The sequence below is a fragment of the Watersipora subatra genome, chromosome 11 (assembly GCF_963576615.1).
Source record: "Watersipora subatra chromosome 11, tzWatSuba1.1, whole genome shotgun sequence".
Taxonomy (NCBI): Eukaryota; Metazoa; Bryozoa; class Gymnolaemata; order Cheilostomatida; family Watersiporidae; genus Watersipora; species Watersipora subatra.
Genome location: NC_088718.1, coordinates 15,108,904 through 15,127,119, shown reverse-complemented (window position 1 = coordinate 15,127,119; position 18,216 = coordinate 15,108,904). Strand labels below are relative to the sequence as shown.

Here is an 18,216-nt window from a genome sequence, read left to right as displayed (position 1 = left end):
CCGATACCGATACCGATACCGATACCGATACCGATACCGATACCGATACCGATACCGATACCGATACCGATACCGATACCGATACCGATACCGATACCGATACCGATACCGATACCGATACCGATACCGATACCGATACCGATACCGATACCGATACCACATTATATAACAGAGTTAAGCAAAAAGAGTTTTTTCTTTGAATATGGATAATTTAACTTTACTACTCTTTACTCTTATGTCTAATTTGGTTTGCAAAGCTTTGACCTCTTGACCTCTTTGACAGCTGATAATAGAGTTCATCCACCTACCTATATACTATCTATATATCTATCTATTAATAATTCACTTTTAATCATTGGTTCATGCCAAAATCTGCTTTTTCTGTTGGTCTGCCCTTTGGGCAGCGGATTGCTAAAATGCTGACTATTACTCAACTTCATCACTGACTACGCACTACTTCTGATGCGTGTATGTAGGAAAAACTTTTAAAAAGAAAAAAGTGGGATGTTTTCATATTTCAACTGTGGCTAGAAAAATTTAAAAATTTTCATGCACTAGTGTTGTAATATTTACATTTAAAACAACAATTAAAGTAATATCAAAAATTGTTGAGTTTTGAGCTCTTCATAATAGTGATACTGCTTGTATTGATACAAATTCTTGCAACGTCCCTATATAAATGTTTTATTGGCAAAACTTTTTTAATGAATATTTGACTATTTTGAACATAGGTCTTCAAAAACCTTCGACAAGAAAAAATAAGGTGGTAATAAGGCCCTGCCTGGTAATGAAGCTTTCTACTCATCAAAAGACAGCCATAGTTCTGTGGTTAGCATACTTGCTTATTGTCAGTAGGTTTGTGGTTCAAATCATGCTTGGTCATGAAGTCATCTAAAGACACACCGATATGCAAGCAGACATTTTGGTTAAATTTGAAAGAATTGCAGAAAGAGAGAAATATTTCATTAGTCGAGAAAATAAATTTCGTGTTAACTATTGGTAAACAAATTATGATCTTTTACGAAGAAGTAAATCTTGAAAGATTGAAGAAAAGTTATCCATTTTGCAGACTGTATAGCTTTTGCTAAAATCCCACAGCTAATAAAATGCTCTAAGGTGCAAAATGTCAGATATTAATAGTTGCTAATGGCCGGTAGCTATTATATAGAGCTGTTGATTAGTGGTGTGTTTACATTAGGAAGTTCTGCAAACAGCATAATATTGGCAATGTATTGTTGCGCAGAGTGCCAGCTTTTGAAAGAAGTAATGGCAGTCTAGGCATCACGCTTGGAAAGCTTTGTTGCTGCTTCACTAGTGATGTAAAACAGCAGGACTGTTTGCTTATGGAAGATTTAGGCTAAATTCATGAAAACCTACGAATATTTCAAAATCTTTCAAAACTAGCAACACTCTCATATTCTGGCAAAACTCTCCCGTTAAGAGCAACGATCTTATGATTAGCATAAATCTCCCTATCAAGGCTCTAACAAGTAGCCAATCTTTTATAAAATAACACACTTTTACAACCAGTAAAACACTAACAACTAAAAAGATTCTCATAATTAATAAAGTTTTTACAATTAGCAAAACTCTTACAACAAGCAGAACCTGTTAAACTAGCAACAATAGCGGGCCAAAAGAGAACACAACAGTTTGTGACTTATGTGTGTACAAGCTTAAAGTGTGTATTGGCTACTTGATAATAAATCCTTATAAGATTTTATAAAAATATTTACAATCAACTTTCAGTGAATGTCACAAGTTTTTGCTAAGACGTCAAAAGAAATGCTAAGAGAGGCTTATTGTTAATACTTAATAAAAACAGCCTCTTCTCCAAATGAGAAAAAAATAATTACCTTTTAAAGTTAAACGTGTTGTGTCCTGTCTCTTTGGTTGCAAACTGAGTGTCGAGAGATAAAGATTTGTGTAGAGTTTCAATCAATGTTTTATCAAAATGTTGCTTCCAAGCTAAAAACTAAAAAAGGTGTTGGATGTCTAAGATCAAATATTTTAACAAGACGCAAATTCAAAAGAATTTAAAGACTGAGAAAATCAACAACAGAGAATAGTCATATTATTCACTGTAATTGTAATAGTAATAAGTAGGTAGTAATAGTAGGTAGAGATAAAACTAATAATGATAATAACATTGGTTATTAATGACAAGATAATAATGCTGATAATAATAATAAGATGCTAATAATATTAATAATAATATTAATAATAACTAATATTATTATAAATTGATTAACTACGGTCAGACCCAGATATGGAAGAAATCAAGAACAGAGTTTGAATATAACACCAACTGAAACAGAAGAACGAGAAAAAAGACATTCGAGAAATTAACACCACACACCATGAACAAACAGAAGAGACTATAGAAACACCAGAACATCAAATAGCAGAGAACGGAAATGAGAATCTAACAGAACAGGAGAAGGAAATTACCAGAGAACTAGATGATGTCATAGCTAATGCTGAAGAAAGGCTCACGATTTCTAGATTCACAAAAATATCAAATGAGAAACTACGCAAGGAAATGGTGGAAATCAACAAGCGATGAAATTCATGGCAGCCGCGGACATCGGCGAAACCAACAGGCTTGTCCTTGCTGAAGTTTACTTTGTGTAAAATGCTTGAAGGTGAACAAACCATCTGGGAACAACAACAAGAGGGAGCCACCACGGAAAATAAAACTTCAATAAAAAGTGGAGAAGCTAAGGTAAGATCTTGGCAAGGCGGTGGTCAAGGTAGGTTTGTCAAGGAAGGTTGTCAAAAAGCAACACAATCATTGAAGTGTAAATACAGGCTCATAACACAAAGCGTAGACACAGTAATCGAAGAACTGAAACAATGACTGAAAGTCACAGCGGCCAAGCTAAACAGACATAATGGCGGAGTAAACCAATTTCGAGAAAACAAATGTTCTGAGAATGGACAGGGAAATTTTTTATCAGGGTCTAAATTACCCGGATTAAACCGGGTACAAGTACCTCTATCTGAACCGAATGGAGATTTTCTTACTTCGTATCAATGTTTCAGACAATTTGTCAAATAAATTGCTTGATTCACTCAGTCATTTTACAAATTTACTGTAACATATAAAAGCAGTCATACTAATATTCCATCATAAGTGGTGAAATTCTAGCAAATGTTTGACACTACAACTGAAATATATTCCAACATATACTGATTTAACGAACTTTCTTAAAACATCCCGGTTTCAAAGGTTTAAGGAGTGAGGCTGGTGATAACTTTTATACAGGCATGGACCTTAGCTAAGCTTAATAGATGCCTTGCCTCTAGGATTCTACTACTTTCTCTTGAACATTCAGTATTGATTTTCATGGATGCCATGTAAATAAATGCTATATCCGACTACGCATTCGATCGCTAACACTTGCATAGCAACAGACTGACTGCTGAGTATGGTCTCACAAAACAACCCTTTTTGAGTGGACAAAAGAGCTGTATTCAATACAACAAGCCGTCGCTGTGCATTAATTCTGCTTAGCCTGAATTTGCATGGCCATAATAAACTCAGCGCTGCGTATAAAAAGTAAACTAGCTTATTTAAAGAACGAAGGCTAAACACAGTAGCTACTCTCCAGTTTTTGTGAACATTAAAACGCCGGTGACCGCAGTCATTCGCTTGGCGAAGATTTCAGAGAAAGGACGTGTTGTTTTCAATTCCATTCATCTCATCACAAAAATGAAGGCTGTACTCGCACTTCTCATTGTTGCAGGTAGACACACGATTATACAAAAATTTTAATTTATATTCAGTTTTATCAATTATACTTCTATAATGAATTTTAAATATTATGTAAGTATACAAAGCATAAAGATTTTCAAAGCTTTTTTATGTATTACTAGTACCCTGGCAGCCCCTTGCGCTGCGAGAGATCATCAGGTATAATAACTATGTGCGTAACTATTTTAAACCATGACAGATGGTGGTGCATCATACTATCATGCTTGGCTGGGAATCTGAATAGCTGGGTTTGATTCTCATGCGGTGCAATATTTTTTCCTAATGCATTTAGCTTGGCTTCGGACAGATGATTGAACACGACTCTTATTATAGTAAAGATCTTGCTAGCAGCTTTAGTATTAACTTATTTTAATATATATGACAAGATGGAAAGCTTTAAAATCAATGACTTAAATTGCCATTTAAGTCATTGATTATACAAATTAATATTGCAACTAATGCATTAAGAGTCAAAGCAAGTCTCAAAACTATAAAAAATCTTAAAAGTTACATTGTTATCTTTTTCTCCATTTTTTCTAAGAATGTTTTATAATTTATAATTCTGATAGAAGACTTAGAACACTGTCAGGTGCTGTCTATAATAAAACAAGTGTTTGGGTGCCAAATACTGTATTTTTCTGCACTTGAGTTATTCTTTTTTGCACACAAACCTTAAAACAATTTGAGAGATATTTGTATTAAATATTTTTTGATTTTTTGGTCTAATCCTGATAATATTGAAATAATTAATAAATGTAATAACATTAAATAATTATTCTTGCAGCTATGGTGACATATTCAGAGGCTGTCACGTGCTACGTTTGCGCTGCCTGTACTGAGCCGTCTGGAGAGTATGATTGTGGCGACTCTGTAACAGGATGCACAAAGATTGATATAGATGGCATAGGTAAGACAACTCTTTTGATCTATTTTCAAGTTTATATCTTATAATGATGTTTGCAAAAACTTGGGATGCATGTACAGAAACTAATGCTATTTATAATAGTGATGTAATAATAATGGAAATAATAATAATGAAAATAAGACATTGTTATCAAATAAACACATCGCAAGGTGGCGAGTTGGATTATTATTGTTGCTAAATAATAATAATTGTTATTATTACTAGTATTATTTTTATCATTATCAATTTTGGGTCAGCAGAAAATCTAATTTAGAAGATGTAAATCCTTTCTGCATACTGTACCAGTTTCTAAAAGGACAGAAAACTGCTCTTTAGTGACCTCCTTGTCATTTATGTTTAATTGGAACATCGCCATAATGTTTCAAACTGAATCTACTTTTACAGTTGCCATAGAAACGATTGTAACAGATGTCTCTCAGATATTTCCTTATTATCATAACTAGCACCCTAGCATTCCCATGCGCCGTGAGAGATTGTCATGATTAACAGCTAACCGTAGAAATACTGTTAAATATGCAAATGTCGAAGAGTGGCACACATGATAGAGCACTTGACAGTGATTTGAAATAATAGGGTGCATAATAAAGGATTCTCATGGTTACTATGCATGGCTGCTATAACGAATTTGTGAGTTTGAATCCCATGCAATACAAGTCTTTTTTCTAACATCTGACAGTGGGATTGGAAAGACGGCCATGGTGGTTTGTCCAAGAGTAAAAACTATTTTTGTTATTGCTAGCATTATTCATATTTATATTATGGTTGCAGTTGCAAGGAGCTGTGGAGTCGGCAGTAGTGCTGGTTGTAGCAAGGTTAATGCTCTTGGCATCAAGACAACTACATGCCACTGTGAAGGAGCCAACTGCAACAGCGCCTCAACGTCCGCTGTTTCCTTCCTCGCTCTCCTTGCGCCACTCGTTGCTGCCAAGCTTTTCAACTAGATGCTTGCAGAAAATGGCTGCAGCAGCTTTTTGAGCTTTCACCAACTGCTTTCAACTTTGTAGATTTTCTGAATCTCTATAGCTTTCCACACAGTTTGAAATAAAACCTTTACAAAATTTTCACAGAATTATTTTCTTTCTCACGGTGAATAAACGTTAGTCTTGATTGTAATGAGCCATAATCAGGTAAACTCAATGTAATTAAATTTTTAACGAGGGGACAACTCCCTTTTTCAGCATTTAGTTATAGAGACTTTCAATGTAGCCATGCTTACAGTATGTTTGAGCAAAGATTGTAAAATAACATCATATAAGAAATAGGTTGAGGCTTGCAGAGACATAGATGAATTTTTGGTATATCACTGATAATGTGCCATTTCTATTATGATGCTTTACAGATACCTTGTGAACATTAAAAAACTAGCTCTCTAAGTAGCACTCACCAAATTATATGAATTTCAGGCAAAACAAGTTTGTGAGGTCCTAAAAAATGTTGGGGTAGAGTAGAGTTGCCGATGGTATGTTACTGTTCAGCATCACTAGTAAACATTCTAAAGACGTAACTACTACTACTGTTTGAAATAGCTCTATATATGAGAAAAATCAAAGAAGCGAACAGAAAAGACAACTCCAACTTTTATTAATTGTTCATACACTCAGATAAGACTTCAATATTATTGAGCAGAAAAAAAGTGTTGTACATGATATGGTCTATTTGCAATGTGACAGATTGTTACATTAATAAATATGTAACACAGTTGATATTAAATTAATTCCAAACCACGCTTAATAAGAATAGCAGTTAGCTTCAGTTTGAACAAAAAGATGCAGATTCAAATAAAACCTGAAAATTTTGTTTTGTAAATAATGCTGACATGATAAGACAAATCCAAACGTCTCGCATGTCTTTAATTACTAAACACAGTAATACATGAATGTCTTCCTCCTAAAGAGTAGTTGACTACCAAAAGTTGATTCTTACTAAAATTAGATGTACACCCAAAATTTTACAAGATATTTATGTACATATAAAAATAACAAGAACTATTTTGCAATCAAATATCATTATAATTTGTATACAAATAAAAGTACGCGAAATACCAGAGTTATGACGTATTAGTACTGCACTGTGTCATTGCAGTGCAGTAATTTTTTAGAAGTAACAATAGTCATTCTTATCATCATCATTGTCACTACTAGAGTTACTAGCCTATCACTACTAGAGTTACTAGCCTGTCACTACTAGTTACTAGCCTATCACTACTAGCGTTACTAGCCTGTCACTACTAGAGTTACTAGCCTGTCACTACTAGAGCTACTAGCCTGTCACTACTAGAACCAATCAGTTTATATGAAGGGAAATCATAAACTTTCTGTTTTACTTGTAAAGAAGTAAAAGTAGATGACAGGTAGAACAAGGGCAAAAATCTCATACTCAAAAAAAACACAAAAATGGAAAAGATCAATCAAAAAACATCGATAAAAAGTTGATAAGTAAAAAAGTCAAAAAATAATTTTAAAACTTTTTAAAATAAAAAATCAATAGAAAAATACAATTTTTTTTGGAAAAGTCTTGATTTTTCTAAACCTGTTAATTATCTAACTAATGGTTTAGTGTTCAGAAGCAAAACATCTACGCTCTCAATGGTTTTACAAAAGCAACGGTGATCTTGTTTATACTGAACTCAGAAATGTCAAGGGCAATTCCTACAACTCTACGACTCACCATTCTACAGCGGTCAGTCATCGACTTCTTGTTGTACTTGTCAATATGTAGTAGCTAACAGATAAACGAGTGTATGGAGAATGTACAGCTCTAACAGACATTTATGCCAGATTGTTTATATTTTCAGACAGCCAAGTCTATTCTGCAAAGTAAAACTAATAACAAATATTTCATACATCTACAACAAGGCAAAACAAACATATTTTTCACTATAAAAAGAGCGTGTCTACCTGTTCACCATCTATCTGTACCCAAGAGTTAAGATTATGAGGAACTAGAACTTTCAATGATACACAAACTTGTGACAATCACCAATCGATCGCGTTCAAGTATTTATTAACAATTGCGTAGCTACCATTTCTTAGTTTTGTCAACATATCTGACAATCTATCGCGACAAACTAAAATATCATAGAAGTTGAATGTATATAATTATAATAGTTATGATGGTATACTTGCGTTGTTTTTTACAAGTGTGGCGAGGTATGTTACTATTCAAAACGAATTTGAGAAGTTGGCCTTACCTGACACTACGATATATGAAACTTTTATACGTAGTAAGAAGCAAAAACTTTGCATAAATTTTTTATGCTATCTGGAATTCACATGATGGGATCTTCTACTATTTAATAATAGGTTATAAGTAAAATTATTCTAAAATGTAAATGAGTGGTCTGATTGGAGCAGTTGTTAAAATGCGAAACGTCATGAGTTCGAATCTCGTACAAGGCAACTGAATATTTAACATTCAGCCATTAGTTTGGGTGGACGCTGCACCTATTATAGTAAAGATTGAAGAGTTGTCTCATCACAACAGGCATACATATCTCTGCTGTAACATAAAGTTAAGAACTCCCATAACAGCCTGAGAGTTGAAGTGCTGATCAATTAGATTGCACAGGAGAACTAACACTGATCGTCGTATCAAAGCGGCCTTGACCGTCACATGACCGTCACATGACCGTCACATGACCGTCACATGACCGTCACATGACCGTCACATGACCGTCACATGACCGTCACATGACCGTCACATGACCGTCACATGACCGTCACATGACCGTCACATGACCGTCACATGACCGTCACATGACCGTCACATGACCGTCACATGACCGTCACATGACCGTCACATGACCGTCACATGACCGTCACATGACCGTCACATGACCGTCACATTCGATATGTTAAAGATGAACTTACACAACACTCTAGTAGATTTATCCGATATTATGGGTATTTTTCTATCATTTTTGATTGTTTTTGAAGTATGAGGTGATCTGACCGTCAGGATGTTTCAAGATTAAAAATCCAAAAAACTCTCAGAAGAAAAGTACGTGTGAAATGATGTCATTAGTTGCTATCGTTGATATCGCTGATATCAGCTATTGTGTTCAAGATGCAGTGCTATGCGTCTCTATTCTGTCAGTCTCTTTGTAACTATAGACATAATCACACTTTAGCTTGATCTGAGCGTTTTAACTGTTATTAAGGTTTATCAATTTTAATCTTGAAACATCCTGGCAGTCAGATCATCTCAAACATCAAAAACAATCTCAAATGATGAAAAAATGTCCTTTCCATATAATGTAAAGTGTCAAGTTGGAGCAAGTTTTCAAACTCGATTTGAATAACGAGGGTTTCATAGTTAGCCTTAGAAATATCGTTCTCCCTCTTGCCGCACTTAGGAAACAAACTACGTAAAGGGGTATCTCCATTATATATACTAATACCCTGGTAGTCTAGAGAGATTGTCAGGTGTGCTGATAAAGCGCAGAGAGCGAGTAACTTCCCATTTATTTAGAAACACTTAAAGGTAGTGGATTGATTGAAGTACTTAGATTGGGTCACAAGTTGGAGTCTCGTTGAAAGCGCTATTTTATCCTCTCCTCTAATGCTGACTTCGGACAGACAGACAGTTCAGTTTTTTCCTTTCAGACCAAAGAGATGAGTTTCAAAGATTTTGCAAGGGATTAGGATTTACATGCATTTTACTGTTCATATATCTTTAAATCCGTATAACGTAGACGTTCTTAGAACGAATTATTTCTGTTGTAGGAGTGTTTGCTGTACATACACCGAACCATTTGCTGCAATATACCCATGATAGTACGGATCCTCATATACATGTAAGATTGAGTTGTGAAATTGCCAAAAATCTTGTCACACCGAGTGTGATGTTTTATTGCGCGTAATTTATAGGTTCAGCATATAAACTAGCATAAAGCAAAAGGGACTATCTCATAATTTGAGATAGCATGACAGTTTGTTTCAACCGTGTCCCAACACTAGTTTGATTTGCATTCTTACGCAACTGTAAAATAGCATCAAGAATTATTTCGCTAAGAGGAAGTTGCCCTGCGAAAATGTGCAAGATTTATCAAAAACAGACTCGATATGAATAATTATGCTAATAGTCAGCCTGCATTCCGGAATACAAGGACTCTGCTGCTCTATGGAGCCTTAGACACCTCCCCTCACCTTGGCTTCTTGCTCCACTAGTAGACATACTATTTCTAGTCGAGTGAGTAGCGATGGCCTTGGGCTCAAGAATGACTGAGCTGCAAACAACAGGATGGAGTTCAATTCTCAAAATGGTCATATGTGGTGACAGGATTGACAGCTAACCTTAAATTACTCCCTGCAACTAGCATGTTTCCAGTCATTGAGGTTCTCTTGCCACTCGACTCTCTCATGTTTATCCAGGACACTGGCTCTTACCAACACGCACAGCCTCTGCTTGCAGTAAGATGAGCAGACATACTCCATCTTTGAGAGATTACTCATGCACTCACAGACATACTATTCCTGATGCAAAAGAATGCTGCCACTCACATAATTTATATGTATCATTAATGCCAGATGTTTTCATGCATATTGTTTCATTGATGCTCTATTTGGTGTTGAAACACATTCATTGGATTTCATAACAAGCCGTTAATTTCCTTGGGCCAAGGAAACGTGACGTGAGGATGCTATTAACTTGTTACAGAACTGTAACCAGTTTTTGGTATTTGATTCCTTTCAAAATTAAATTTAGATTTTCTTCTCTTGTTAGGCCCTTACCGCTTGCCTATGCAATACTGGCACATAGAGTGAACATAAAGGTGCATAGAGTGAACATAGAGGCGCATAGAGTGAACATAGAGGCGCATAGAGTGAACATAGAGGCACATAGAGTGAACATAGAGACACAGAATGAACATAGAGGCACACAGATTGATCATAGAGGCACATAGAGTGAACATAGGAGCACATAGAGTGAACATAGAGGCGCATAGAGTGAACATAGAGTCGCATAGAGTGAACATAGAGGCACATAGAGTGAACATAGAAACACATAGAATGAACATAGAAGCACACAGATTGATCATAGAGGCACATAGAGTGACCATAGATGCACGCAAAGTGAACATAGAGGCGCATAGAGTGAACATAGAGGCACATAGAGTGAACATAGAGGCGCATAGAGTGAACATAGAGGCACATAGAGAAAACATCTGAAAAAACAGTTATTACACTTTTTAAGCAAAAGGAAAACTTTTGTGTGGTGCTACTCAAGGAATTTTGATAAAACAAAAACAAATAATTACAAGCTTTGCTGAATTTTGCGTTATTACAATAGTGACATAGTAACACTAGCATAGGTTGACTTCAGTGGCGAACCAATGTGAACTTAAAAAATTAGGCTTCATTGGAAAATGGAAAAATTGACAGTATATGCTCAAGAAAATTCCCTAATAACATTTTAGCAGTTAGATTTGTCCAACGAATTTTAGACTATCTTAAACAGAGTTTGATAGAAGTTTTTTACAAAAATGGTAAGTTATTCACTGCAGGACGAGTAAAGGCTGGTTTACACTACGTATATCGCTGTATGACCGCGTTATCCTTACTGCGATTATTCGTCGACGATGTACAACTATTGTCGAGGCAATGCCGATACGGCGAGAAAGATAGCAGTCGTCAAACTCTTTCGATAGTTTGCCGAGCATCCCCTGGGCATGTTTGTCTGGGGAATGTGCACCACTTCAGGGAAGGTAATTGACTGTTGGAAGTTGCTTGATCTATATTTCCTTTCATGACAGTCGCTGGGGGACTAGTATTTCATCGTTTCTGTTTCTACATCGTATAATGAGAACACTATACCATCGACTATTTGCTGATGTAAACACAGGTGGGTTAGCGATAGCTTGAACATTGTTATTCCAGACGATCACCAAAGCGTTTTGGTTATAACGTATTGTATAGATTCTACTTATAAGTGATATAGTAGTGCAAACCAGTTGTAATCTATTGACTGCCAATTTCGCATTTCTGCACAAATTTTTATGTGAACCGAGTGACATTTGCGCAAATCTGCAGTGACTCAGAATCGATGAAACTTGATGACTGGTGAATGAACATAATAATTTTGCAAAATATTCACCGACCCGATATATTTACAGTGAAAAAATATCTAGATTGCTTATGCAGGAGTTCGAGACAGTTAGGACGAGTATTGAATTAATATTGGTAAAAAGAAATGGATAACGGCAAAATAGCATGCATTTGATCGCTATGTTCCACACACTTTTTAAATATTATTAAAACTTTCAAATCTTTGTGACAGCTCCCTTAACCCAAGTTCCATCACGCAGTAAATCTCTATACATCTATGAAATGTTAAAAAGAAACACTATTTTTCTTGGTAAGCTAATTGATGAGCTTATCAATAAAAAAATTATGTCTTGCAAAAGTCAATGATCCGAAACTTTTCATTTAGAAAAACAAGCTTCTCTGTACTCTTAATCATCTGGTTTGCTAAAAGGTCTCTCAAGACAAATAGTACCGATCATATTCTGTCGATGAAAGGCTTCCAACGATATGTTGCTAATTTGAGCTAAATAGATCCGATAACAGACTTAGAGCCAAAACAAAACTTTGTGTCTTTCAGCGAAAAAAAAAGTGGTACCGAAGCACATGGTGCAGCAATTTATATGACAGTCAAAGGGTTAAATAGTAGGCTACAGGGCTATAGTCACAGTCTGCTTTTATCATCGACTAGGCTCCTTTCCCTAAGCGGTCATGCCAACTGCTGCTAATTGTTTTGCAGGGAATTGCTATTTGTAAATAACATATTTAGTCATTTCGTAACCAGTTTCGCAAATGCGGAGGCTTTGCCGCTGTTCCTCCTTCCTTAGCCAGTGACAAAAGTCTGATCTGTTTTGAATTTAGGTCATCTGGATAACGTTAAACGATATGGCAGCGTGCATCTGAAGCCTTTCGTTGACTTTCCCAAAGAAACTTCATCTTGCTGGTAATAACATTATAGCATGGTGTGATATTAAGTGAGGTATACTTGGGCATAATATCATATAATGATGCATAATATACCTAATATATGGCAATAAAGCACAATATAATGTGATATGATATACTATAGTAGTATATGATTTAATATTATACGGCACAATATATTACATTATGTATAATATAAAATATGTTATACATTATGTTATATAATGCCTTATTGAATAAATTGCATATATATCATATATAATATGCATAATATATATACTACATAAAATGTATGAACTTATATTATATATAATTATATTATATACAATAATAAAACATAACATTATATACTAAAAGAAAATTAGACATAATATACTATAATCTAACATAGCATTATATAACGTGGTATATAATATAATAGGGTGTAGCATGTCATATTATTTATGATATACATGCATAAGTAGTATTCATTGTGATACGGTATATTACGATATAACACCAAGCGGTACAGATTAATACAGCTTGGTGGCCTGTCATTTTGAAAAGCATTAGGCAATATTAAAAAAATATAGCAGAAATCTAACATAATATATTATAAGATAATATTATATAATATGATATACAATGATGCTATTTATATACGCGTTTGTTTATATAGGCTTTTAAAGGTGCCTGCGCAATACTTACTCCTAAGCGTAGCTCTGTTGGTAGGACAACAATTATTACTGCACATGGCTACGTTGTCAGAGCGCAATGTTAGCTGTGATACACATACGTGTATTTCCAAACAGTATCATTTAGGTGTGCTTGGGTTTATACAGCAACTTGATTACTGTGGCCTAGGGGTCAAGCATGCTGGAATATTAAACAGCAGGTTGGGTTGAATTACCAAAAAAGGGCCCCTAGTGGTGACAGGAATAACATCCAACCTTGAACTGCACTAGGGCAATCGGGTGTCTCCAATCATCCAGATATGTTTCCGCACCGAAAATGGCTTACAGACTTTTTAACAGACTTTTGTATGATCTCTATTTATATTAGTATATTTTGCTATTTTTAAATATTTAATGGCTAAATAAGTCAATTGCGAATAGCTGAGATAAGTAATTATTGAAAAATAATGACGTTTTTGGTTGTTTTCTGATCACTATCTCACTCATGCGAAACTGCGGATCTCATTCAGAGATCATATAGCATTCACGAAAAGGATTTCCCAGAGTTTTCCATGGCGTTACGGTGGTTTTGACTGAGTGAGACAGTGATCAGAAAACAATCAAAAACGTCATTATTTTTCAATAAATACTTATTTCAGCTATTCACAATTGACTTATCTAATCATTAAATATTTAAAAAGAGCAAAATATACTAATATAAATAGAGATCATACAAAAGTCTGTTAAAAAGTCTGTTAGCCATATTTGGTGCGTAAAAATACCTCAATCATCGAGGTTTTCTTGCCAATGATCTCAGACATGTCCAGCCAATCAAAGAACCATTGTTTGTACACCGATGCTCTTAACAACATGTACAGCCTCTGCTTGCAGTAAGCTAAGCAGACGTCATACCCTATCTTCGAGAGACTGTTCACACATACATGCGTCTGTGAATAATATTGTTTCTTTATATTTAGGTTTTATCTCATTTTGTCTATTTCTAAAATATGCCTTCACTTTTAGTTCTTCTTTCAAATTGGTAAATAATTAAAAAGTATTCTAGCTTCTTGCTGCTGATATGTTGTGATAAAATCAGCCATGCACGCTAAGAAAGGTGAATAATGCCATATATTTACTGCCAGGACCTACATAACTGACTGATTTATCACTCAGCCAATCACAGAGTATTGGAAAAGCATGCTACATGATTAATATGCTAGTCAAAAGTTTTGTTATATTATAAATGAAGCTATTACCATATGTCTGTGGGTCATTCATTGCCTAACACTAGTAAACAATTGTTGAGGGATTGCATGCCATGTTGCCATAGCAGGAAGTTCCTTGATCATAATTATTACCTTATCCCAATATGCTCCTTTTTGCCCGTCTAACAGGTTTCAAAGTCCTGCATAAACTATGTTCAGAATATTTGTATTTATCCTTCCACACATACGTGTATGACAAACATCGTTTTCTATTCCGTGACACCGACATAGTACATCTACCACCATATGTTACAGTTTATGAACTTTCTGTTACTATAACCTCAATTCACTATCCTGACTCCTTCAAAATACTATTAGATTACCAACTTTTAAAACACTTTTGTTCAACTCATTAAATAATTACTAATTTCTGTCTTCCTCTATTTTTTGGCATGTAACTAAAATCATTTTGCTGATGATTGCTAATGTGAAGCGAATCTTCTATATACATACATCAACGCAGCGATATTCTCATTGACCTCTTTTGCTGTCTATGTAGCAATACTAGCATGAAACCATTGGAAGGACAGAATTCAAATCTATGGAAAACGACCTTTGTCCTTTAAAAAACATCAGGCATCGTCAAAGTATTAACACACGCTTACAGTATTAACAAATATGTACTGTGCCACTTTTTAAGGGGGTGAGTAGAGTGCAGAACTAGGTACTGATAGAATTCACACAAATAAGATCTTTGCATGGAGTCAACATCTGAATTAGTGAAACTAAAAATTAATGCATGTCACAAGCGTTTCGAGTAAAATACAGATATTTAGGTGTGATTCCAATCGGTTTGAAAATTAGTACTTTTTGCTACTTTTATGAAACCTTCGGCAACACTAACCATGTTGTGAGAACAGCTTTACGCATGACACAACGCAACACACCACGCTACACAAGCACTACCCTACACATAAAAAGATAAAGCGTATCATGCAATGCCAAATAGCTCATGCAAAGGAACAATAAATATGTAAAATAAATACACAAAATATGTAAAATAAATCTCTTACATGCCCCAACGCATACACATGCAACCTCTATAGTAGCCATGTCTATAATCACGCTGCCCTCTTTTTATGTCAGCTCAGGAAATTACCAAAGGTCATTTAATGGTTTCACTGTAGAATGAAATGATTTTTTTTCAAAATATTTAACTATAGGTATAGTATCTACTTATTTTTGCTCGAAGAAAGTTTAGAATGACCATATTTGGTCTCGACAACATTAGACACAACACTTACGAAAAATTGTCAGCCAACTACAAATTTTGCAAAATTATCTTCAACTAGTATGCTGACAATTCCCTGAGCCGTGAGAGGTCATCAGGTGTAATAAGTATGTACATAATTATCCCTAAATATGGAATGGTGTTTGAGTAGTGCCGCTGGTAGGGTGCTTGACTCAGAATTCAATATTCATCATATTCATCATAGAGAGACGTCATACCCTATCTTCGAGAGACTGTTCACACATACATGCATCTGTGAACAATATTGTTGCCTTATATTTAGGTTGTATCTCATTTGGTCTTTTTTAAAATATGCTTTAACTTTTAGTTCTTCTTTCAAATTGGTAAATAATTAAAAAGTATTCTAGCTTCTTGCTGCCGATATGGTGTGATAAAATCAGCCATGTACGCTAAGAAAGCGAATGTCATATATTTACTGTCGTGGCCTATATAACTGGCTGATTCATCACTCAGCCAATCACAGAATATTGGAAAAGCATGCTACATGATTGATATGCGGGTCAAAAGTTTGGTTATATAAATGAAGCTATTACCATATGTCTGTGGGTCGTTCATTGCCTAAACCGAGTAAACAATTGTTGAGTGATTGCATGCCATGTTGCCATAGCAGGAAGTTTCTTAATCATATTGCATCACCCCAAACTCTCTCCTTTTTTCCTGTCTAAAAGGTTTCACATTCCTGCATAAACATAGCCAAAATATTTGTTTTTATTCTTCCACAAACACGACAAACATTGATTTTAGATCTATGTCATCTTATGGTTTCACTAAATGAGTTTTCTTTTCAAAATATGTAATTGTAGGTATATTATCTATATCTGTCTTTACTTGAAGAAAAACTCGAATGACCATATTTGGTCTCGACAATATTGAACGCAACACCAACTTCTAAAAACTATCAGCTCAACTACCAAGTTTATAAAGTTATCGTCACCTATTACGTTGGCATTTCCCGTACGGTGATATATTATTATGTGTAATAAGTATGTACACAATTATTCTTAGATGTCACAAGGTGGTCGGGTGGCGAAGATGATAAGGTGGTTGGTTGGGAATTTAAATATCCAAAACCAATACCTGTGTAGTGCAGTCTATTTTCCTAATGCTTTTAGCGTGGCTTCAAATAGCCACACAGACAGAGGGACAGACAGACAGAGGGACAGACAAACAGATTGACGAAAAGACAAACAGATGGACGGGCAAACAGACAGATGGAAAGAAAAACATACATATGACCGAACAAACAGATAAATGGATGGACAGATGATCACAGCTTTTATTATAGTAAAGTTTGAACTGTTTTTTTATAATTTCCAATAGGCTTTCTAGTTTTTGAGAATGTGAACAATGTGACCTAATTAATCTCGATATATATCTTTATATATATCACTTTCTATATAAATCTTATGTATATATGTTCCATATATCTTTTTTGAAGTTTATGGATTTGTATGTTAGTTAGTTTGTTCATTATAAAAATCTAGGCTCTTAGACTTTGAGATCTGATAAATGGCATGTAAAATTCTTGGGCAAGTTAAACTTAATAGAGATGCCTCAAGGTCAATGACCAAGGTCAACGGCATCGACGAAGGATTGCGGATACGTCGGAAAAGTTTTTAGTTGTCAAATCTTGTAAAATCTTTGCCAAACATCAACGACTGCCTGTCAATGCGAGCCATTTTAGTGATCGTAATTCACGATTACGAATAGCGTGATTTATTTATTTCCATTGGCGATAGCGCATGACTTTTATAGGCTTTTTCAAATGATATTGGTCAAAGTGACAATTCTGAACCAACTATAAGAGTCCATAGATTGAGTGTTACATGAACCAACTGCATGAACCAGATTGTGGAGCAAAAATGGAAAAGTGAAACGGCTGTAACATTCACCCTTGAAAAGTGTGACTTCATTGTCAGGCAATGCCTAGCACCCCTGCTGGTTAACTCATATTATAATTTTTTATATTGTAAAAATTAGCAATACTGCAGAAAATTGCTGAAAACAAATTATTTCAACATTTTGGAGATGAATCATCAAGTCAGATTTTGCAAGAAATGTTGATGCAAGGAAGATAAAGTGCCTCTGGATCAAGATGGCAAACTACCATGTACTGTATGTTTATCATGTATTGTGATGAGTTCTAACACTGAACTGATGGCCAGGATATTACTGAACATTATCAAGATCTAGGTCATCAACAAAGTTTGAATGATTATCAAGAACTGAATCAATACCAAAATGGCTCTGCCAGAGGGCAATGTTAGCCACAGAAAATGTTACAGTTAAATTGATTAATTGTGAAGTTTTGATGAGTTCCAGGAATTAATCAAAGAGACAAATCTATTGATACACTCAAATACTGCACTCTGTTTTTATAATGAGATTAATCTGCAAGTTGCGCTCTCTACAAGATGA

At 35.0% G+C, this 18,216-nt stretch overlaps 1 protein-coding gene across 1 annotated transcript; it reads left to right on the top strand.

The window, feature by feature from the left end:
* Positions 1 to 3,615: 3,615 nt before the first annotated feature.
* LOC137408785 (uncharacterized) lies at positions 3,616 to 5,751 on the top strand. Its single transcript, XM_068095369.1, has 3 exons — positions 3,616 to 3,749; positions 4,542 to 4,664; positions 5,451 to 5,751. Exons 1-3 carry the CDS (start codon positions 3,716 to 3,718, stop codon positions 5,621 to 5,623), a joined length of 330 nt encoding a protein of 109 aa, XP_067951470.1. The 5' UTR covers positions 3,616 to 3,715; the 3' UTR covers positions 5,624 to 5,751.
* The last annotated feature ends 12,465 nt before the right edge of the window (positions 5,752 to 18,216 follow it).

Bases quoted from the DNA above. Each gene is read 5' to 3' on its own strand.
- LOC137408785 (XM_068095369.1), top strand. From the start codon at position 3,716: ATGAAGGCTGTACTCGCACTTCTCATTGTTGCAG. The intron at 3,750-4,541 runs GTAGACACACGA...TTATTCTTGCAG, and splicing joins CGCACTTCTCATTGTTGCAG to CTATGGTGACATATTCAGAG. The intron at 4,665-5,450 runs GTAAGACAACTC...TTATGGTTGCAG, and splicing joins GATTGATATAGATGGCATAG to TTGCAAGGAGCTGTGGAGTC.